Raw genomic sequence first — 18,708 nt, forward strand, 5'->3', positions numbered from 1 at the left:
ACCAGATAGTTGTCACTTTAACAAAAATTCAATTTCTGCTATTCAAATGCTACAGTAATAAATAACCAAAATCTTCTCATGATAGTACTTTCTCTGGAGTGGAAATCATTTAGTCTCAAACCATGTAAAACAGATTAAATAGAGATGTCCCCAAATGACCTTTTTATAAAATAGTACCACAATATTAACCTTGAAGAGAAAATTAACAAAATTGACATTTGTCAAGCATTCGCCTTATTTGTTGTAATTCTTGACTTTTTCCTTCTGGTTTTGCTTTTTTTTTAAAATTGACATATAGTTGATTTACAATATTATATTAGTTTCAGGTGTACAGCACAGTGATTTAGTGTTTTACAGATTATACTCCATTAAATGTTATTATAAGATAAAGGCTATAATTCCCTGTGCTGTACAATGAATCCTGGTTGCTTATCTATTTTATACATAGTAGTTTGTATCTCTTAATCTCATACCCCTAACTTGCCCCTCCCCCTTTCCTCTCCCCTCTGGTAAGCACTAGTTTCTTTTCTATATCTGTGAGTCTGTTTCTGCTTTGCATATATATATATATTCATTTGTATTTTTTTTTAGATTCAACATATAGGTGATATCATACAGCATTTGTCTTTCTCTGTCCGACTAATTTCACTAAGCATAATATTTTCTAGGTCCATCCACATTGCTACAAATAACGGAATTTCATTCCTTTTATGGCTGAGTAATAGTCCATTGTTTATATGTACCACATCTTCCTTATCCATTTGCCTGTTGACAGTGCTTGAGCTGCTTCCATGTCTTGGCTGTCGTCAGTAGTGCTGCTGTGAACATTGGGTGCATGTATCTTTCCGCATTAGTGTCAGGTTTTGCTTCTGACCATCATCTTACCCACCGGCACAGAACCCTGAGAAAGGGTGTTAAGAGAAGTGGGAAGCAGAGAAAAGGCACTCATAAGCTGCCTAGGTTATCTCTCACTGTGTTTCTATCTCCAAAGAGCTAGAAGTATTTAAGATTTTGACATTATCTTAAAATATGTGACTTTTGATCTGCAATGAAGGCTTTGCTATTTTTAACAAAAAAACTTTTAAAACCCCTTTCACAATATTTATATGAATGGCTGCCTACCTGAGATATGCAGAGTGTATTTGTACATTTAGGACAACTTTGAGTAAAGGAATGCTAAATGCATAATTACTTTTTTCATTGTATATCCCATTGGGGTCTGGATTTCTGGATTATTTTGCAAATTGCCACATCAGCAGTTCAATTTGGTTGAACTTCATATTCCAGTTCAGCATTTGTTGAGTACCTAAAATGTGAGCTTGGGGATGTGTTAAAGACCAAAGATACAAAGAAGAAAATTTATCATAATTGATCAAAACATGAAAGATTAAAAAATATTTTAACACAGATTTAAAAAAATATTACAAATCAGTTTATTTCCCATAAAATGTAGCTGGGAATAAAATAGCCCCAACACGGTATCAGCTCAAATTAGGTAAAATGATAACGCAGGGTAAGTGGACTACATTTGGCAGGGTTCATAGAATTTCCATGTTATCTGCATTTGTTAGGTTGGTTATATGCTGAAAATAAAATACTATAAAAGTTTCCAGTCAGAGTGGTGCTTGGCATGACTTTTAACTGCCCTGTACCATCTTTTTTAAATGAACCTTATATGGCCAAGGAATTAGACAGCATTTTAATAAAAACTCCAGATGTGACGGTTGAGATTTGTTTTTTAAATACTGTTTGAGAACTCAGGAATAGAACCAAGTCAAAGTTGTTGAAGGTTATAAACCTAATCTTTACTATTCAGAAGCTAGAAATAGCACAATTTTTGATAAGCAAATCTTGAGGAAATCTTAGATTTTAAAACCTACACATTTATAATTAATTGTTTTTTGACCAAAAAATGTGCTATAATGAATGGGGAAAGGACAGTCTTTTCACAAGTATCAATGGCTCTGGAACGATTGACTGTCCCTAAGGGGAAAAAAAGAACCTCTACTTTTGCCTCACACTGTTACCAAAGAAACGTGAAATAAATCCTGGACCTAAACATGAATGCTAAAAGTTTGAAACCCTAGGAGAAGATCTTAGCAATGTTGGTTCAGGCAAAATTTTTCCTTGATTGGAATAAAAAAGCATGAGCCATGAAAGAAAAAAAATTGATAACTTGGACCTAATCCAAATCAAAACTTTTGCTCTTCAAAAGACACTTTAAGAAAATAAAAAGGCAAGCCATGGACTGGAAGAAAGTATTTGCAAAATATGTACCTTATATAAAAGATTTTTATCTAGTACATATTAAGAAGTCTTATAAAGTTAATAAGACAACGCACTTTTAAAAAATCAGAAAATCATTTAATAGACTCTTCACCATAGAAGATGTACTGTAGTAATTGAAAATTTAACTATTATGTTGTTGAGGCACTGGGTTTATCTAACCCACCCATGAAAACTGAAATGCACGCAAGTCAAAATGGTGCACAGCAAGGACTACCTGTATTTTAAAACCATAATCACAACTACTTTCAACGTTTGTGAATTTCATGGGTTTTCATTTGTACTAAGTGTCGGACAAGGGACACATCCTATAGTATTTTGGGGCGAGCTCCACACCACGAGTGTGTTGACATCTGGTGTTAAACACTCTTTGCCCTTGTTGCCCTTACTGACTAGTAATAAAAATGACCCACATGTATTGCATCCAGTGTCAAGCATAGTTGTAAAGGCTCATCTCACTGTCTCTTCTCACCGCAAAGTGTAAGTACTGTTATTCTTTGTGGAGGCTTAGGTAGGTTCAGTAATTTGGAGAGAAGAGATTCGAACTCAGCTGGACTCCAGAGCCTGTGCCCTTCACTACTGTTACACACGTGGAAACGAACCATATGGTGACTTTGCAATGAGGGGAAACACAAGGACTTGTGACACTATGCCAGAGTGGACAACTTAGCTGCGGGACCACGCGAGACTTTCCCTAGGAAACAAGGTTTAACTTCTTCTTTGGTGAGAGTGAATGCTAGGCACACATGCAGGGAGACAAGTGGGTTCTAACCAGGCCTTTGTCAACACCTGGGTAGGCAGTGTAGACCAGTGATCTCCCTGAACAAGATTCTGTCCTTCACTCACACGGCTGCTGTCTCTTCAAGCTTCAGCTTTTCATGCTTATCAAGAAACAGGCACCTTTAGGGGATAAAGATATTTATTATCTGAGTTTATGTTTGCAAATAATAAGTTTGTTTACTATCTTCTATTCCCTTCTCATTTCCACGCCAACAATTTGATGAGGAAACACAAGATTTTTTAAATATTGTTCTTATAAAAGTTGGCATTGCCAGTGTCATGAAACAAACGATCATTTCTGTATTTTCTTAAGGTCACACAACACAGATCCTCTGATTTGCATTTCCTTGTGCTCAAATTCCTGAAAATAATCGATGTGATTTAAACAATGGATAAGCACGTAGAGTATGTATTGGCCCTGATGGAGGAAGGGGTTTATGTGTGCCTTCCACGTGCCAGGCACTGTCACATACATTGTTTAACTCTCACAACACCTTGAAGTTATTATTCCCGTAGAATAGTTGGTGATACTACGGCTCAGAGGAGTGAGGCAGCTTGCTCCGAGTTACACAGCTACAGGTGCAGAACCAACATGCTAATTCCAGCGTATCTTTCTCCAAAACTTATGCTGGGAATCGTTTGCTTCCCACGCCATTACCCAGCTAATCCAGCTGTCTCTTGGCTCAGACAAGTCACCATGAGCATAAGATAGAAGGAGATCCTGCTTCACAAGACCATTGTGTTTTTTTTTAATGTTTTTCTTTTTTTTAGTATCTATTTATTATTTGGCTGTGCCAGGTCTTAGTGGTGGCACGCAGGATCTTTAGTTGCAGCATGTGGGATCTAGTTCCCTGACCAGGGATCAAACCCAGACCCCCTGCATTGGGAACACGGAGTCTTAGCCACTGGACCACCAGGGAATGAACCAATTCATGCCTACTCCACATTCCTCACTCCCAGCCAGACTCTGATTTGGGTTTCTAACTGCCCATTACCCATGTTTCTTATTTCTACCTTGATTGGTCTTCTTGACTATTTGGTACCTGACTGATCTTTAGCTTTATTTGATCACTTTGAACTCTATCTGAGATCCATTCAACAATGGAATCCTCTTAATGTACGTTTTCAAGCAGAATTATTGGTCCAGATCCCAGGACAAGAACCAGACCTTTTCCTGGTGTTTGTATAGGATGACCAGAAGCGTAATCTTCCTTTAGTGTCCTGCAAGTCACCTAGGTCCTCTGGTATCAGAGGAAATGCTCACTCATGCGTTACCTTTTTTTAAATTGAAGTATAGTTGATTTACATTATTGTTAGTTTCAGGTGTACAGCATAGTGATTCAGCTATTTCTTTGCAGATTATATTCCATTATAGGTTATTATAAGATATTGAATACAATTCCCTGTGCTATACAGTAAGTCTTTGCTGCTGATTTTATGTATAGTAGTTTGTATCTGTTAATCCCATATTCCTAATTTGTCTCTCCCTTTCCCCTTTGGTAACTCTAAGTTTGTTTTCTATGTCTGTGAGTCTGCTTCTGTTTTGTATATTGATTCATCTGTGTAATTTTTAGATTCCACGTATAAGTGATGTTTGTCTTTCTCTGACTTTTCCACCAAGCATAATATTCTCTACGTCCATCCATGTACTCTTTATTCTGAACATTTTGGTTCAATAATACCTTCAGAAAAGCAGTGTCTGCTTTTTTTCAACCTTAAAAATGTTGAAAACAAGATTTTATCTCATATAAATTCTAAAGTTTTATACATTCATTTAAAAAAGTGTTCTCTTTTTAAATTTTGCATTGAAAACTGCAGAAATTTCTGTCCATTTAAATAGCCGTGCTTGAAAGTCACTTTGACTTTTGAAAGCTGCCAGATTGCCTTATCGTTGTCTTTGAGAGATTAGGGTGCTTGTTTGGAAGGTTGCTTTCTTTCTAAATAATACTGAAGTTTTGTTTTTCCATTGTAACGTTTCATTTTAATCTGGTTGGTTTCTATCTGGAGATTATTTATAATAGGAACCCAAAATAGTTCAATGAAAAACCTTCCATTATAAATGGCTGACTGTCATTTGCTGCCTTTAGGTGTCCTTGTCAGCCGCATTAGACCGCTGCGTTTGATAGACAGGGAAGAATTTTCTCTGAGCTCTTTAGGTCTGTGTCGGAGCAGGAATTCTATTCCTTCCTTAAACATGAACCATCGACAAGAGGAAGAAGCCATTTTTCCATATAAATATCCTTCAAAGCAAGAAAATGAAAACCACAGACGAGTTAGATACTTTTCAGTAAGAAAAAGGTGCTTTCAGTACATATGAGTATGATTGGAAAACAGCAATGAAAAAATAGGTATTCATGGAGAGAAATTAAGAATGGTTTTTACATATATTTTAGTAGTAAAGTGCCACTTCAATTGAGAGTTGTAGACAAAAATAAGGCATTCTGTTATTGTAGAAATGCATGGCTTGTCCTTTAGCTTTAAGTTATCGATAGATTAATGAAGAGCAAAAATTTTAAAACTTTTATTTAATTAAATCACACTTTTCTTATGAAATTTAGATATTTTTCAAACACTATCTTATTCATAAGGCTTGACTTTCTTGGCTGTAACTTGTATGTGATTAAACCAGTACAGAAAGTACATAGCATGTCCTGACACGAGTCATAATTGTCCACAGCCAAGATGGCATGGGATGGATGGACCCACTGGTGAGAAGCATTCCATCACAATGGCCTCTCAGTTCCTTTAGCTCATCACTCTTCTCCTCAGCTCTCTGCTATGACCTAGAGTCCTTGCCCTTTCTAATACCTGTACCGTCTTCAAAATCTTGGCTTCAGGCATTCCTCTCTCTCTCTACCTGTCCCTAGCCCACCCCCTTTCTAACTCAGTTTAGCATCCTCACTAAGATCTTTGCCCCATGGGGACTTCTAATCCATGAACCTCGCCATTTTTCACATTCCATCAACTTCCTTGTGCCTTCATTCCCCAGCTTAGATTTCATATCCCATCAGTGCACTCACCACCCCCTTGGACTGCCCTCAACTTCCTCCTTCCTCCCTTGCTTACAAATCCCCAAGCCTGGTTAAACCAAATTCTCATGGACCCTACTCTTGTATCTAAACAGCTGAACACAGTTCAAGAGAAGACACACTTAGGTTAACTGGTCTCACTTAAACTTAAGGCCAAAAAGCTCGAGTGGGCCCTCAACACTTCCTGGTTAATTCATTTTCCCGCTCTCTAGAAAAATTTCATACCTCTCTTTTCTTCTCAAACCTCCAACAGTTCCTTTTACTTTCTTCCTCATTGTTGACTGTTGTTTTGCTGGAAAAGTAGAAGCAACAGAAGAGAATCACCTCATCAGCCCATCCCACATCCCCCTCCAGCTGCATCCACGTCTGTGTGGTCACCCCTCCCCCCTTAGAACACTCATGGACACCTTACTTAAGGAAGCGTGTGCCTCTGTCTAAGGACTTCGCTGGTGCACTGCACGCCTCACCTCTACCGAAGGACTTTTTCCTTTAATCATTCATCTCTTCTCTTGTAGCAACATTTTTCTCTCTACTGTATTATTTCCCAAATCATAAAAGCCTTCTATAATATTTTAAAGAATTCTTTAACCACTTATACCAAATTATGCTATGTTATACTGTGGTAGCAAATTGACCCCAAGATTTCGTTGGCTTAACAAAGGTTTACTGTTAAGTCATAAGAAAGCGCTGTTTTTGTAGGTCTAAGCTGGTTAATTACCAATAAATTTCATGTGATTAATACTCTCCCGGATCGTAAGTCCAGTATCATTCGACAAAGAGACTCCACTATCTTTTTTTAGTATTTTTTTATTCTGTATAGATTTAATATTAAAATATTTTTAAAAGAGTACAAGCAAAAACATAGGAAAGTATTTTTATAGTTCTAAAGTACAAAGGTCTTTAAACTTAAAAATATTTTTTAATTCTACCTGTTTCTTTTAACTTTTTAATGTGACCACTAGAAGATTTAAAATTGCATATGTGGCTCAAATTATATTTCTTTTCTTAATAGTGGAGTGTATTTGATTAATAATGTTGTGTTAGTTTCAGGTGTAATACAAAGTGACTTAGTTATACATATACATGTATCTCTTCTTTTTCAGATGCTTTTCCCATTTAGGCTGTTACAGAGTATTGAGTAGAGTTCCCTGCACTACACAGGAGGTCCTTGTTGGTTAGGTAGTTTAGGTACAGTGTGTGTCTGTTCATCCCAAGCTCCTGATTTCTCCCCCCACCCCCTGCCCCACCACGTTTCCCCTTTGGTAACCATAAGTCTGTTTTTGAAGTCTACGGAGACTCCACTCTTTCAAATATCACTAGACAAAGGCCCACTTACCTGCAGGGGCTGGAAAACGGAAGTGGGGTGTGGGGAAGGGGAATGGTACTCGACAAGCAGTAAATGCTCTGCTGCAATGCCGCAGACCCCCTTCAGCCGCCATTCCTCTGCTTTTCTTTGTAGCCAGACTCCCCAGCAAGGGTTGGCTGCCTACCTGCTCCATGTTCTCGTACTCTCTTCTTCCACCCGTGTCACTGGGGCTCTAGCCACTCCAGTAACTGAAACGTGTGTCAGATCAACAAGTGGCTTCGGCACTAAACGCGGTGTTGGTCCTCAGTCTTCATCTCAGTCGACCTTTCGGCAGTTCTGACACCACCGGTCACTTTCTCTTTGGCAGACTTTAATCACGTGAACAGGTGGTGTCACACTCCCCGGGGGTTTCTCCTGGTTGGACACCTGCTGTGATAGTGGCTCCACCGTGTCCTCACGCCCCTTCGTGCTTCTTTTCTCATCCTAGCTGACCCTGTCTCACCCCACAGCGTCAATGCCATCCGCATGCTGGCGGCTTCCAGTCTGCATCTCTTGTCCTCGTCTCTCTCCCAAGCCCCGGACTTGTATATCCAGCCTCTTCCTAGATGTCGGCCCTGAAATTCTGCTGGGATGCTAGGACCCCGCACTTACCATTTCTGAAACAGAGCTCTCAATTCCCCTCCAGTCTTCTCCAAGTCAGGAAATAAGACTCGCAGGCATCCCTGACGCAGTTCGTTCTTTCACAGCCACATCCTTCCTATCAGGAAGTCCCCCTGATTTTGTCTTCAAAGTACGTCCCATGTCAGACGGCTTCTCGTCACTTCTGCCACGACCGCCTGGTTTAAAGCATCCTCGTCTCTCGGCTGGACTGTACGGCGGCTCTCACCTGGTCTCCTTTCCGCACTTGTTCTCTCTAAACGCTGCTGTTCACACGGATTCCTCTGCTCAACACCTCGCAACGGCTTCTCACCACTATTAGGACAGAAGGGAAACTCCCTCACTTTGCCCTCAAGGTGCAGTGGGATCTGGCCCCTCACCTTTCCGACTTACCTCCTGCCCCTCCCCCTGGTCACCCAGATCCAGCAGGGGGCTTTCTCGCCATTTGTAAATAGGCCGCGATTGTTCTGGATTTCTCCTCCAGATCTCATACCATCCAGTGACCAGCTGGTTCCTGCCTAAATGTTAGCGCCCCCTCTCACTTTCTGTGCTTGGACTGTACCTTTTTTCTCCACATTACTTTGCACTTCCTAGGATTTATTATTTTTATTGCTTGATTTTTCACTGTTGTTTCTCCTGTGTCTGGAACAGTGTCTGGCACATAGTGGGCAGCCAATAAAGATTTGTTGGCTAGATGGACAGATGGATGGATCTTTATTGTTTTTTCAACTCTGGCTCTCCAATTAGACTGAAAAGATTTCGTAAAGAATAATTCTTGGGCCGTGGTTTCACCAACCAGTGAAACTGACACAGACACTTCTTGCTCTCTGGAAACGGAATAGAGCAAAACATTTTTTTCTGCTTTTGTATCAAATACGATTTGAATGAACTTAATGAAGCTTAAAATTATGAAAATAACAGAACTAGTGAACTTTTGAAACAAGATAACTAACGTGATAAAGGGAATGAAGCATCTTGGACACGAAGACATAAGTTTTCCTTTTAGGCAGAAGATCGAGAGATTCTAGGATCACATTCTCTAATCTTCTCATACCATGAGTGGGTTAATTCTGATTTTTTTTTTCAACAAACACTGTTTAGAAGAACTTGAAAGAGATAGTTTCAAGACAAATAAAAGGAAGTACAGGAATGCCTCATTTATCAGATATTGCTTAGGAATAAATTGTTCCACATGTCAGCTTCCATATAACTAAAATGTAATCACCATGTATGTGCCAAAACGTTCATTTTGAAGGCTTTCTCTAACATACCGCTCTACTCTTTTAGATAAAAAATGCCGAAACCATCAACGCCCCTTCCTGACAGCTCAGAGTCATCAGTGTGAACGTTTGGTGCCACGCAGAGACTCCTTACAATAACTGTGCCCCACGTTGTCATTCCGGTTCTCTCTCCCTTTCATGGTTCTTCCCACCCCTCCCTCTTCTTTCCGTTGTCACTTTATCCTGGTGGCAGCTGCTTCCAATTTGTTGACTGATTTTCTACACCCGATAGCACGGGCAGGGGCCGTGGGGCAGCTCCTAAATAATATACATGGTCGTCACTGGAACTCTGACCTCCGGGCAAGGGAGTATTGTGGTGGCAGCATAAATAATGAAATAACATAAAATATATTAATGATGGTGTTGATGAAGACCTTTATGACTCTTCCTGTTACTGTGAAGATTATGGGTACATAACGGACTTGGCCAGATGGACTGTGGAGCTGACCTAGCATGGTGGTGTTTAATCTTGTTCTGTTAATAGTGTAGCGGAGATGTAATTCATACTTCGGGTGACTTCAGGTTCCTGTTTCAATGCCTGTTTTCTCGCTGTGATTCTTAACACTCCATTCACTCTCAAAAGTTATCGAATCCTGACAATAAATTATACATTCACCCATATACATATAGCATTTTAAATAATTCACAAAGCACTATTAATGTTTTTGCTTCAGCCCAGAATGTAGCGGACTGAAATTGGCAAATAAAACTCAAATAAGGGATTTTTTTAAATGATGACATCAGAAATATACTTTATGTAAAATTATGCTCAATGTACTAAGCAAAAAGAAAAATGTGACTTGAGGACAGTGTTCCTGATATTTAACTGTAAACTACATATCTCTTCTAAGGGAAATTTTGCCGGTTTATATAGTGCTCCCAACATATGTGTTGAGTGAATAATTAGATTTCTTCACCAACATTTGAAACGGAAAAATACCTAAAATTTGTTTTTTAAAGAAAGCTTTATAGACTTAGAATACAAAACAGCGTCAGGAGCATAGATTGCACATTTAATTTTAATGATACAAAGACATTTTCTTTTATATTTGTGAGTCAAAGCTTTTCTTGTTTTTACTTAAATTGCTATTCCTTTTGGCTTAGATAAACCAGACAATACACATTTTTAGAAACTATAGGTAATTAATCCCAACTCTTTTAAAACACGTTAAAAGGTTATTGAAAAGTGGCAAATTCTTTTGGATGAGGCTTTGTTTAATGTTTCATTTCTTTTATCTGTGTTAAGTAAGCATTGTTCTAAAGAAATATAATCTCAAGATATTCACAGCTATTAGCTTGAGGTTAAATATGTGTTAAAAACAGAACCATTATTTCTGTCATTGTGGATTTGTTTACATCCAGGCTATCTTAAATAATTCATAAATACAAACTATTTTAAATTCATTAAGTATCACTAATGTGTGAAAATTCAGAATTAACAGAAGTGCTCAATGATTTATAAAAGGACTCTCTTGATTAGAACACTACAAAAACATGTTAAGACATTTAATATAGGAAAAATTTACCAAGAACAGTCAAGCATTGTAACATCAATGATCCAGAAGTTATCTTTATGATCCAGAAGTTATATTTATGAAATTATCTATTTGGAGGGAATGAAGAATAAGGTTTTTGCCTTTTGGGGTACCATATAGTACTTGGTTAAATAAGCAAATTATTATTTGAAAAACTATATTTTGAGAAAATAATGCAACCCCTAAGTATTTTGGGAAAAGACTTCCTTGATGGATGCAAGTTCATTTTGCATACACATTAATTACATTTTGACATTTTTTGATGCAGGTAGGAGATACTTTTAATCACATATTTACCACTTTTTTTCCATTTAAAAATGATACATGGTAGAGAAAACAAAGATGAATATTGTGTATGCACCAAGATACTTCTCTATCATCTTCCTTTATGCATTTATTACTTTTTCAGTTATCTAATGTTGTAAAACAAATCACCACAAAATGTAGTGGCTTCAGAAACAACATTTATTATCTCTTAACTGTTTCTGTGGGTCAGGAGTTGGGGAGCTGTTTAGCTGAGTGTTTCTGGCTTGGATTCCTCCTGTGGCTGCAGTCGGACATAGCTGAGGCTGAGGCCATCTGAGGGCTTCTTCACTTACATTTCTGGCTTGTACAGGGAAGGCTGTCTAACAGCTCCCCATCTCCACGTGGTCTCTTCACGTGGCAGCTTCAGGGTAACTAGACTTCTCACATGTTGGCTCAGGACTCCCAACACACATGTCCTGAGACAGAGAACCAGGTGGAATCCATATCACCTTTTTGACCTACCCTTAGAAATCAAGCACTGTCATTTCCACCTCATTCTTTTGGTGGAGGCAGTTACAAAGTTCTGCCCAGGCTCAAGAGGAGAGAACAGAGACCCCATCTTTTGGTGGAGGAACGTTGACACTATGTTGTGAGAAGAACATGTGGGAAGGTGTATATATTGGTGTGGCCATCTTTGGAAAATAGTTTGCTACACGGATAAAACATATGACTGACTCTAGTGTGCTGGGTGCTGTGATGAGTCCTAGGGATGAGAACATGAGTCAGTTCTTGCTGACGATGCTGATAGTCTAGGGAGAGGATCATTGTGTAAACAAATGTTACACAAGGGGAGAAGTGTATTAAGATAAGAGAATGACTCACTTTGTGGGAGTTGGGATGTTGGAATATTTGACAGAGGAGGTGTTTTAGTGAAGACTTGACATTTTTTAAAAAACAGAATAATCTAGGATGCCTCTCAGTTTCCTAGTATGGGAACCAAGTGGATGAGTGGTTTCAGATGTGTTGGGCTGGAGACACCTGTAAAATACCCACACAGAAATGGCCGTTGTTCATCAGTAAGTCTTCCAAGGGAGGATGTTAGTGTAGAAGATGTAGATTTGAGAGTCAGTGACTTTTGGGTAGAATTTGAAGGCCTAGACAGGGATAATATTTCCCAAGGAAAGTTTGTGGAATAAGAAGAGAAAACAGGAAAGGATATAACCCTGTGGAAAACAACACTTAATGAGTGTGCTGGGGAGAATGCCAGGGAAAATGGCAAAATAAGAACCTCCAAAAATTGTCCTCCATAAAAGCAATGAGAAAACAGGCAAAAATGATCATAACCTTTTCAGAACTATGGAAATTAACCAAAAGCTTACGGCAATCCAAGGAGCATTCATTCAAAAACAAAACAAAAATAAAATCTGGATCTTGGTAGGAACAGCCAGCTTTGTGACTTTTCAACTTTCCCAATTTCCATACTTTCTTCCCAGCTCTGCATTAGTGTTGAAAACCAACAGCCAGCAATCAAGGAGAAAATCAGCAGCCTAGAAGCCACCAGAGGGGGCAGAGCAAGGGCAGCTCCTTCAAAGCCCCATTTCCTGAAAACTATTATTTGATTACTATTTAACCCACCTGTCCGATGGGTCCCAGGAAGACCCCACCCACAAGGCTGTCTTTATTTGTCCTGACTTGGAGCTCACGCAGTGTGAGAACCCTTTTACCGGAGGAGCATTTTTCAAAAACAGCTAAAGATCATTGTTTAGGGTCCCAGCTGCCTGAGGTGGTGTGTAATAGTCGGGGCAAACAGTAGGCTAACTCAAAAGCTTAAGGGGTAAGCTGGGACCGAGCTGTCCATGGGGGCTTTGGTGATCTCCAGTACATTCCTTGGAATCTAGCATGCCATGTACATGCGTAGGGCTGTATGCGTGCTCAGGAAAGATCTGAGGAGGTTCCAGTTCTCACCTCTGACTGACCTTGAGCCTCTGCACAAGCGGGAAGAGAAGGCAGGGTTGTAATCTGCCACTTGAGTGTGGAAGGTGTGCACTCACACGCACACAGAGCCCTTGGTGAAGTCTGGAAGACCTGTTGGTTCTAGGCATTTAAGGAAACCTCTGCCCAGTCATTAGCAGACCACTAACAGAGCAGAGACTTCCGTGACCGCGTATGACAGAGAGTACATACTTTATAGCATTAGTTCAGAGGAGTCACTAAAATACAAAACAGACAAACAAAAAAAACCCTAGCAACAACAACAAACCCTGGGGAAAGGAGAGAATCTGATTTCCATAATTGCCACATTATGATATTCAAAATGTCCAGCTTTTAGCAAAAGAATTATGAGACATGCAAAGAAACAAAAAAGCATGGCCTAGGGGCAGGTACAAACAAAATCAGTAGAAACTATTCCTGAGGAAGCCCATGTTGAACTTACTAGGTAAAGTCTTTAAATCAGCTCTTTTAGATATGCTTGAAGAACTAAAGAAACTGTATCTAAAGAGCTAATGGAAATATTAACAGCTGTTTTCTGATCAGAAACCATGAAGGTCAGAAGGCAGTGGAATGAAATATTCAAAGTCCTGAAAGAAAAAGACTATTGACCAAGAATTCTACATCCGGTAAAATCATTCTTCAAAAATGAAGGAGAAATAAAAGATTCATGGATAAACGAAGACTAAGAGAATTTGTTGATAGCAGCCCTGCTAGGCCTAAATGTAAGAGTTAAAGTTATAAAACCTCTTAAAAGAAAATATACCAGTAAATTTGGGGGACCTTGGATTAGGCAATGGTTTCTTAGGCATGACAACAAAAGCAGAAGCAACAAAAGAGGACATAGACAAATTGGACTCTATCAGAAGTAAAAACTTTTGTGCCTCCAAGAATATAGCCAGCAAAAATGTGAAAAGATAACCCACAGAATGGGAGAAAATATTGGCAAGTCATCTATCTGTTAAGGGTCTAGAAACCCATATGAAGAACTCTCATAACAACAATAAAAAGACAGATAATCCAATTTTAAAATGAGCAAATGATTTGAATAGACATTTCTCCAAAGTAGGTATACAAATGGCCAATAAGCACATGAAAGGATTCTCAGCATCATTTGTCATTACAGAAATGCAAATCAAAATCCCAATGCAATACTACTTCACACCCACTATAATGGTTGTAATCGAGAAGACAGACGAGAAGAAGTGTCAGAGATGTGGGCAAATTAGAACATAAGGTGCAGCCACTTTGGAAAACCATTTGGCAGTTTCTCAAAAAGTTAAATATAGAATTACTATAGGGCCCCTCAATTCCTCTCCCGAGTGTTTCCCAAGAGAATTCCAAACATGTTCATGCAAAAACTTGTACACAAATGTTCATAGCAGCATTATTTACAGTATTCGAAAAGTAGAAACAACCCAATTCCCATCTAATGATGGTAAGTAGACAAAATGTGGTATATCCATCCAGTGGGATGTTATTCAGTCATAAAAAGTAATGAACAAGGGCTTCCCTGGTGGGGCAGTGGTTGAGAGTCCGCCTGCCGATGCAGGGGACACGGGTTCGTGCCCTGGTCTGGGAAGATCCCACATGCCGCGGAGTGGCTAGGCCCGTGAGCCATGGCCGCTGAGCCTGCGCGTCGGGAGCCTGTGCTCTGCAACGGGAGAGGCCACAACAGTGAGAGGCCCGTGTACTGCAAAAAAGTAATGAACTACTGATACATGCTACAAGGATAAACCTTGAAAATATTGTGCAAGTGAAAAGAGCCAGACAAAAAAACACATATTATATTATTCCATGTATATGAAACATTCAGAATAGACAAATTCATCGAGACCGAAGGTATATTAGGGGTTTACTGGGCCCGAGGGGAGGCAGGGATGGAGAATGACAGCTAATGGTACAGGGTGTCCTTCAGGTGATGAAAATACTCTGGAATTAGACAAATACGATAATTGCACAGCTTTGTGAATATACTAAAAATTGCTGAACTGTACACTTGAAAAGGGTGAATAAGATGGTAAATAAGTTATATCTCAATTTAAAAACAGAAAATGGGTTATGGAAGAGAAGGCCATCGGTAATACTGGGAAGGGTGTATCAAGAGGTGGGAACAGCTATGAGAGGTGACTTCACATCCACACAAAGACAAGGGTCTTATCCTCAGTTTCTAAGGGATTATTTATGATTCACCCATAGTTAGATCTCTCAATACATCTCCCATTTATCCCAGTTGCACTCTGAAAAATATACCAAAATTAACCATGTTTAAACGAAGAATTACTATAGGAAAATCCATTTGTGAGCTTGTCAGCACTTGGGTGCCCACGTGTTTCTGTAAGATAGATGGTAGAAAGGTAGATAACATGTAAAGAGTTCAAAATGCTGTTGTTTCCTTTGGTTTAATTTTCTGATTTCCCCTAATGTAACTTTCTCCTTCAGAAAGAGGCACAAGGCTGGGATAACCCCATTTCACTTCATTTGTCTCCTCAATTATTGTAGCTGTGTTAGGACTTGAAACAAAAGCAGCAATTCTCCGACTGTCGCCACCGTTTTCTGCTCTGCTCTTCTGGTTCCTTCTCCTTAGTCCTGGGGGACGCGTCTTCCCTGTGATAGCTCACCTCGCTCCCGGCTCACAAACCTCTAATGCACCCACTGCATCCAGAGTAACATCCAAATTCCTTGGCTTGAGACTCCTTGATTTGGCGAAAACCCTGTATTTTTGGCTCTGAAGTCAGAGTTGAGTAGGAGACAAAAACAAGAGAGTAGATCTAACCCATAATGCGGTATGTCGGGGTGAAGTGGAGAGATGAGTGTATTGGAAGCATCAGGAGCTTTTCGTCTAAGCTGTGAAGGATGTAGGGTTTCTTACTGGTAGATGTTCCTAAGGACCTTCTGTTGGCAGCCACAGATTTTATTTCAAATGTGGGGAAAAAGATAACACTTTAGGAGATTGTGCATAGGAAACATTTTCTCATTATTTCACCTCAAAATAAAAGGGAAACAACACTGGAGAATTAAATACTACATTTTTATATTTGAACTTTGTAAACCAGATGGAGGGGAACAGCTTTTGAGTGTATTTTGGGTTGAAACATTTGTATTATACCTTTGACCAGTCAAGACAATTTTAAAATTTAGTTTCTGCCTCTTTGGCTAGTAAATTATTTAGTTCATGTCTTTTGGGGTTTTTTTTGTTTTTTTTTGTATTTAAATATTCAGAAGGCTTGTGACCATTTTAAAAGATTGAGAGTCCACCAAAGCACTCCAGAACAAAGCCTGGCTTGTGGTACATTTGCATATAGAGTTTTATTTGTTCTTTTATTTGGGATGGATTGAAAAGCAGTCATACAGTTCATCAGAAAAGCACTTCAAGGATTTTAGTAGCTTTGCATTCTGAAGCAATTAACTATAACCTTTCCAAACAAGAGACAGTAAAAATTCTTTGAATTTTTCCAAGTTCTGTTCTGAGATTACAGTACTAGAGATGAGTGTTTCTGACACATGATAGGTATGAAGCATGTCAAGAAGCTGGTTTAGAATGTGAGCAAGGTTATGTGCAAATCTAAAGGACATTTAAGAAAGGATAGAAGACAGGATAACAGAAAACACCCTCTAGAACCTGGGTCTGCTATGGCTTCAGTCTGTATGAGTCAAATAACCCACCCAGGGGCACTGGCAACATTGAGTGTGTGGACCTGCAAAGCAGGGGATCAGATTGTGGCCCATGGTGGATTCAGGAAGATAGATGTAGCGCATGGATGGCGTCTTGGAAGTCCCAGCAATATACTCACCTAGGTGAGACTCTTTCATTCAAATACCTGTAAGAAGACGTTGTGTCAAATTTTTGAATTGAAGTGATGAATATATAATTTGTCTTTTATAACCAAATATCCTGGAGAGGCGACAGGAGGTGACTCCTCACTGACTGGATCATAGGCTGACAAATACCTAAAGATCCAAGGGGCAGGGGTCTGGGGGGATTCTGTTGAGAATCTCAGTGCTAGGAAACCAGTGAGGTTCCAGAGGCTACGTGGAGCTCAGGAAGCCCAACCAGACCACGTGGCCGAGGCTTCGTCCTCTGCAGGGGTGCTGGACGAGGGAGCCCGGGGCAGCCCCGCTCTGCCACCTCGGTCAGGAGCGTGAGACCCTCGGGCCCATTGCCACCCGCAGCACCAGAGCCACCATGACCCCCTGAGAAGTGGTCTCACAGAAGACCTTAGCACCATCCGGTCTGACATTTCCTGCCCTGAATGCAGACGCACGTTCAGAGAGAGGGAATTTCAGGGAAACTTCAGTTCTAGCAATTCCAAAGACAGGTCTTGATTTCATTATAAATAATGCCTAACTATCTAACCTGTCCTTTTTCTCTATCATAACCAAATATCAATTTCCTTTTTTTTTTAGAGTCTCCTAAGATTCCCATGTTTGTGTTTATTCACTTATTTCAAATTAAATGGAGAAATTTAGTCCCTTTCTTTGAGAAAAGAACATTAGTATGCAACTAGTCCTGCATTGTTTTAATGAGAACAAAAGCAAAATGTTCCAAAATTTTTTGCTTGCAGCTACAAAGCACGTTTAAGGAATAAAAATCTCCTTCATTAAATGCATGAGAAAAAAAGAATTGTTTTGAAGTTCTTATGATGGGCTTGTATAGGCTTCATTGTAAACTGATACTAAAGAGTCCCCATTATGATCTGTATATTTTGGTGCCAGAAGGTTTTTTTCTTATGCTAAATTATTAAGTTCTGTCAGCTGCTGGGCTGTCATATAGAGATATAGTAAATCACATTATATTTTGTCATGGATTACACAGAGCAATAAATTTGGGAATAAAGATCAAAGTAGTTCCACAATCACATCTGAGTATAGGAAGGATGTTTAACTTGTAGAAAACTGATTTAGGTGAAGCTGTTGCAGTTCTTGTGCGAATTCGAAATGAATTTGGATATTTGGTTGAAAATGAATGAGGATCAAACCCCAAAATGACTTTCCATATTTGTATTTAGCTCAGAGACATTAATTCTAACACCTAGCTGCATGATTTGAATTAGATAAATAACTACATGCTGAGAATGGTGGACTTGGTGAAAATTGTATTTATGTATTTTAATTGCTTTCATGAGTAAACAGTATATTCCAGTCTATTTTTGTTTGGGGTTTGGGGGGAGCACATAATTAGTCACATACTCTGGTAGTAATAGTGTCTGGCTCCTTGGAACTGTTTGCTTTTTACTGCATTTAAAACCAATAAAAGTAAGCCAGCCTAAGATCACTAAGCAACCTTGATTATTTAGATCTTGGTGTTTATTATCTTTGTTCTTTGTTACCATAGAAACCCTTTCAGGGTTATCAAAGTTGATGATATTCATTCATTTAAAACAACCAATCTCAACTTATTGGGCTCTTTTTATGAAAAAAATAAATCACAGTAGAAGTGAGATAGCAGAATGGTAAGCTGAAATTATGTGATTTATATAAATTATTGTCCTAATGCTTTTTTAAAAAAAAATTTATTTGGCTGTGCCGGGTCTTAGTTGCAGCATGTGGGATCTTTAGTTGTGGCATGCAGGCTCTTTGTTGCAGCATGCAGGATCTTT

The 18,708-nt window shown here is 39.2% G+C and overlaps 1 protein-coding gene across 16 annotated transcripts in view; it reads left to right on the forward strand.

The window, feature by feature from the left end:
• Positions 1 to 18,708, forward strand: part of CEP112 (centrosomal protein 112) — a 390,168-nt gene that overhangs the window by 259,424 nt on the left and 112,036 nt on the right. The window contains exon 22 of one of the 16 annotated variants that reach the window (XM_081218508.1): positions 9,346 to 9,508. The exons of the other annotated variants lie outside the window; for them this stretch is intronic. Within the exon in view, the coding sequence (XP_081074634.1) occupies positions 9,346 to 9,381 (36 nt within the window). The 3' untranslated portion in view covers positions 9,382 to 9,508. Of the gene's footprint in view, positions 1 to 9,345; positions 9,509 to 18,708 lie in introns of those variants that run through there. 16 annotated transcript variants of the gene reach the window in all.

Source organism: Mesoplodon bidens (assembly GCF_964165515.1).
Source record: "Mesoplodon bidens genome assembly, chromosome: 19".
In the NCBI taxonomy this organism is placed as follows: Eukaryota; Metazoa; Chordata; class Mammalia; order Artiodactyla; family Ziphiidae; genus Mesoplodon; species Mesoplodon bidens.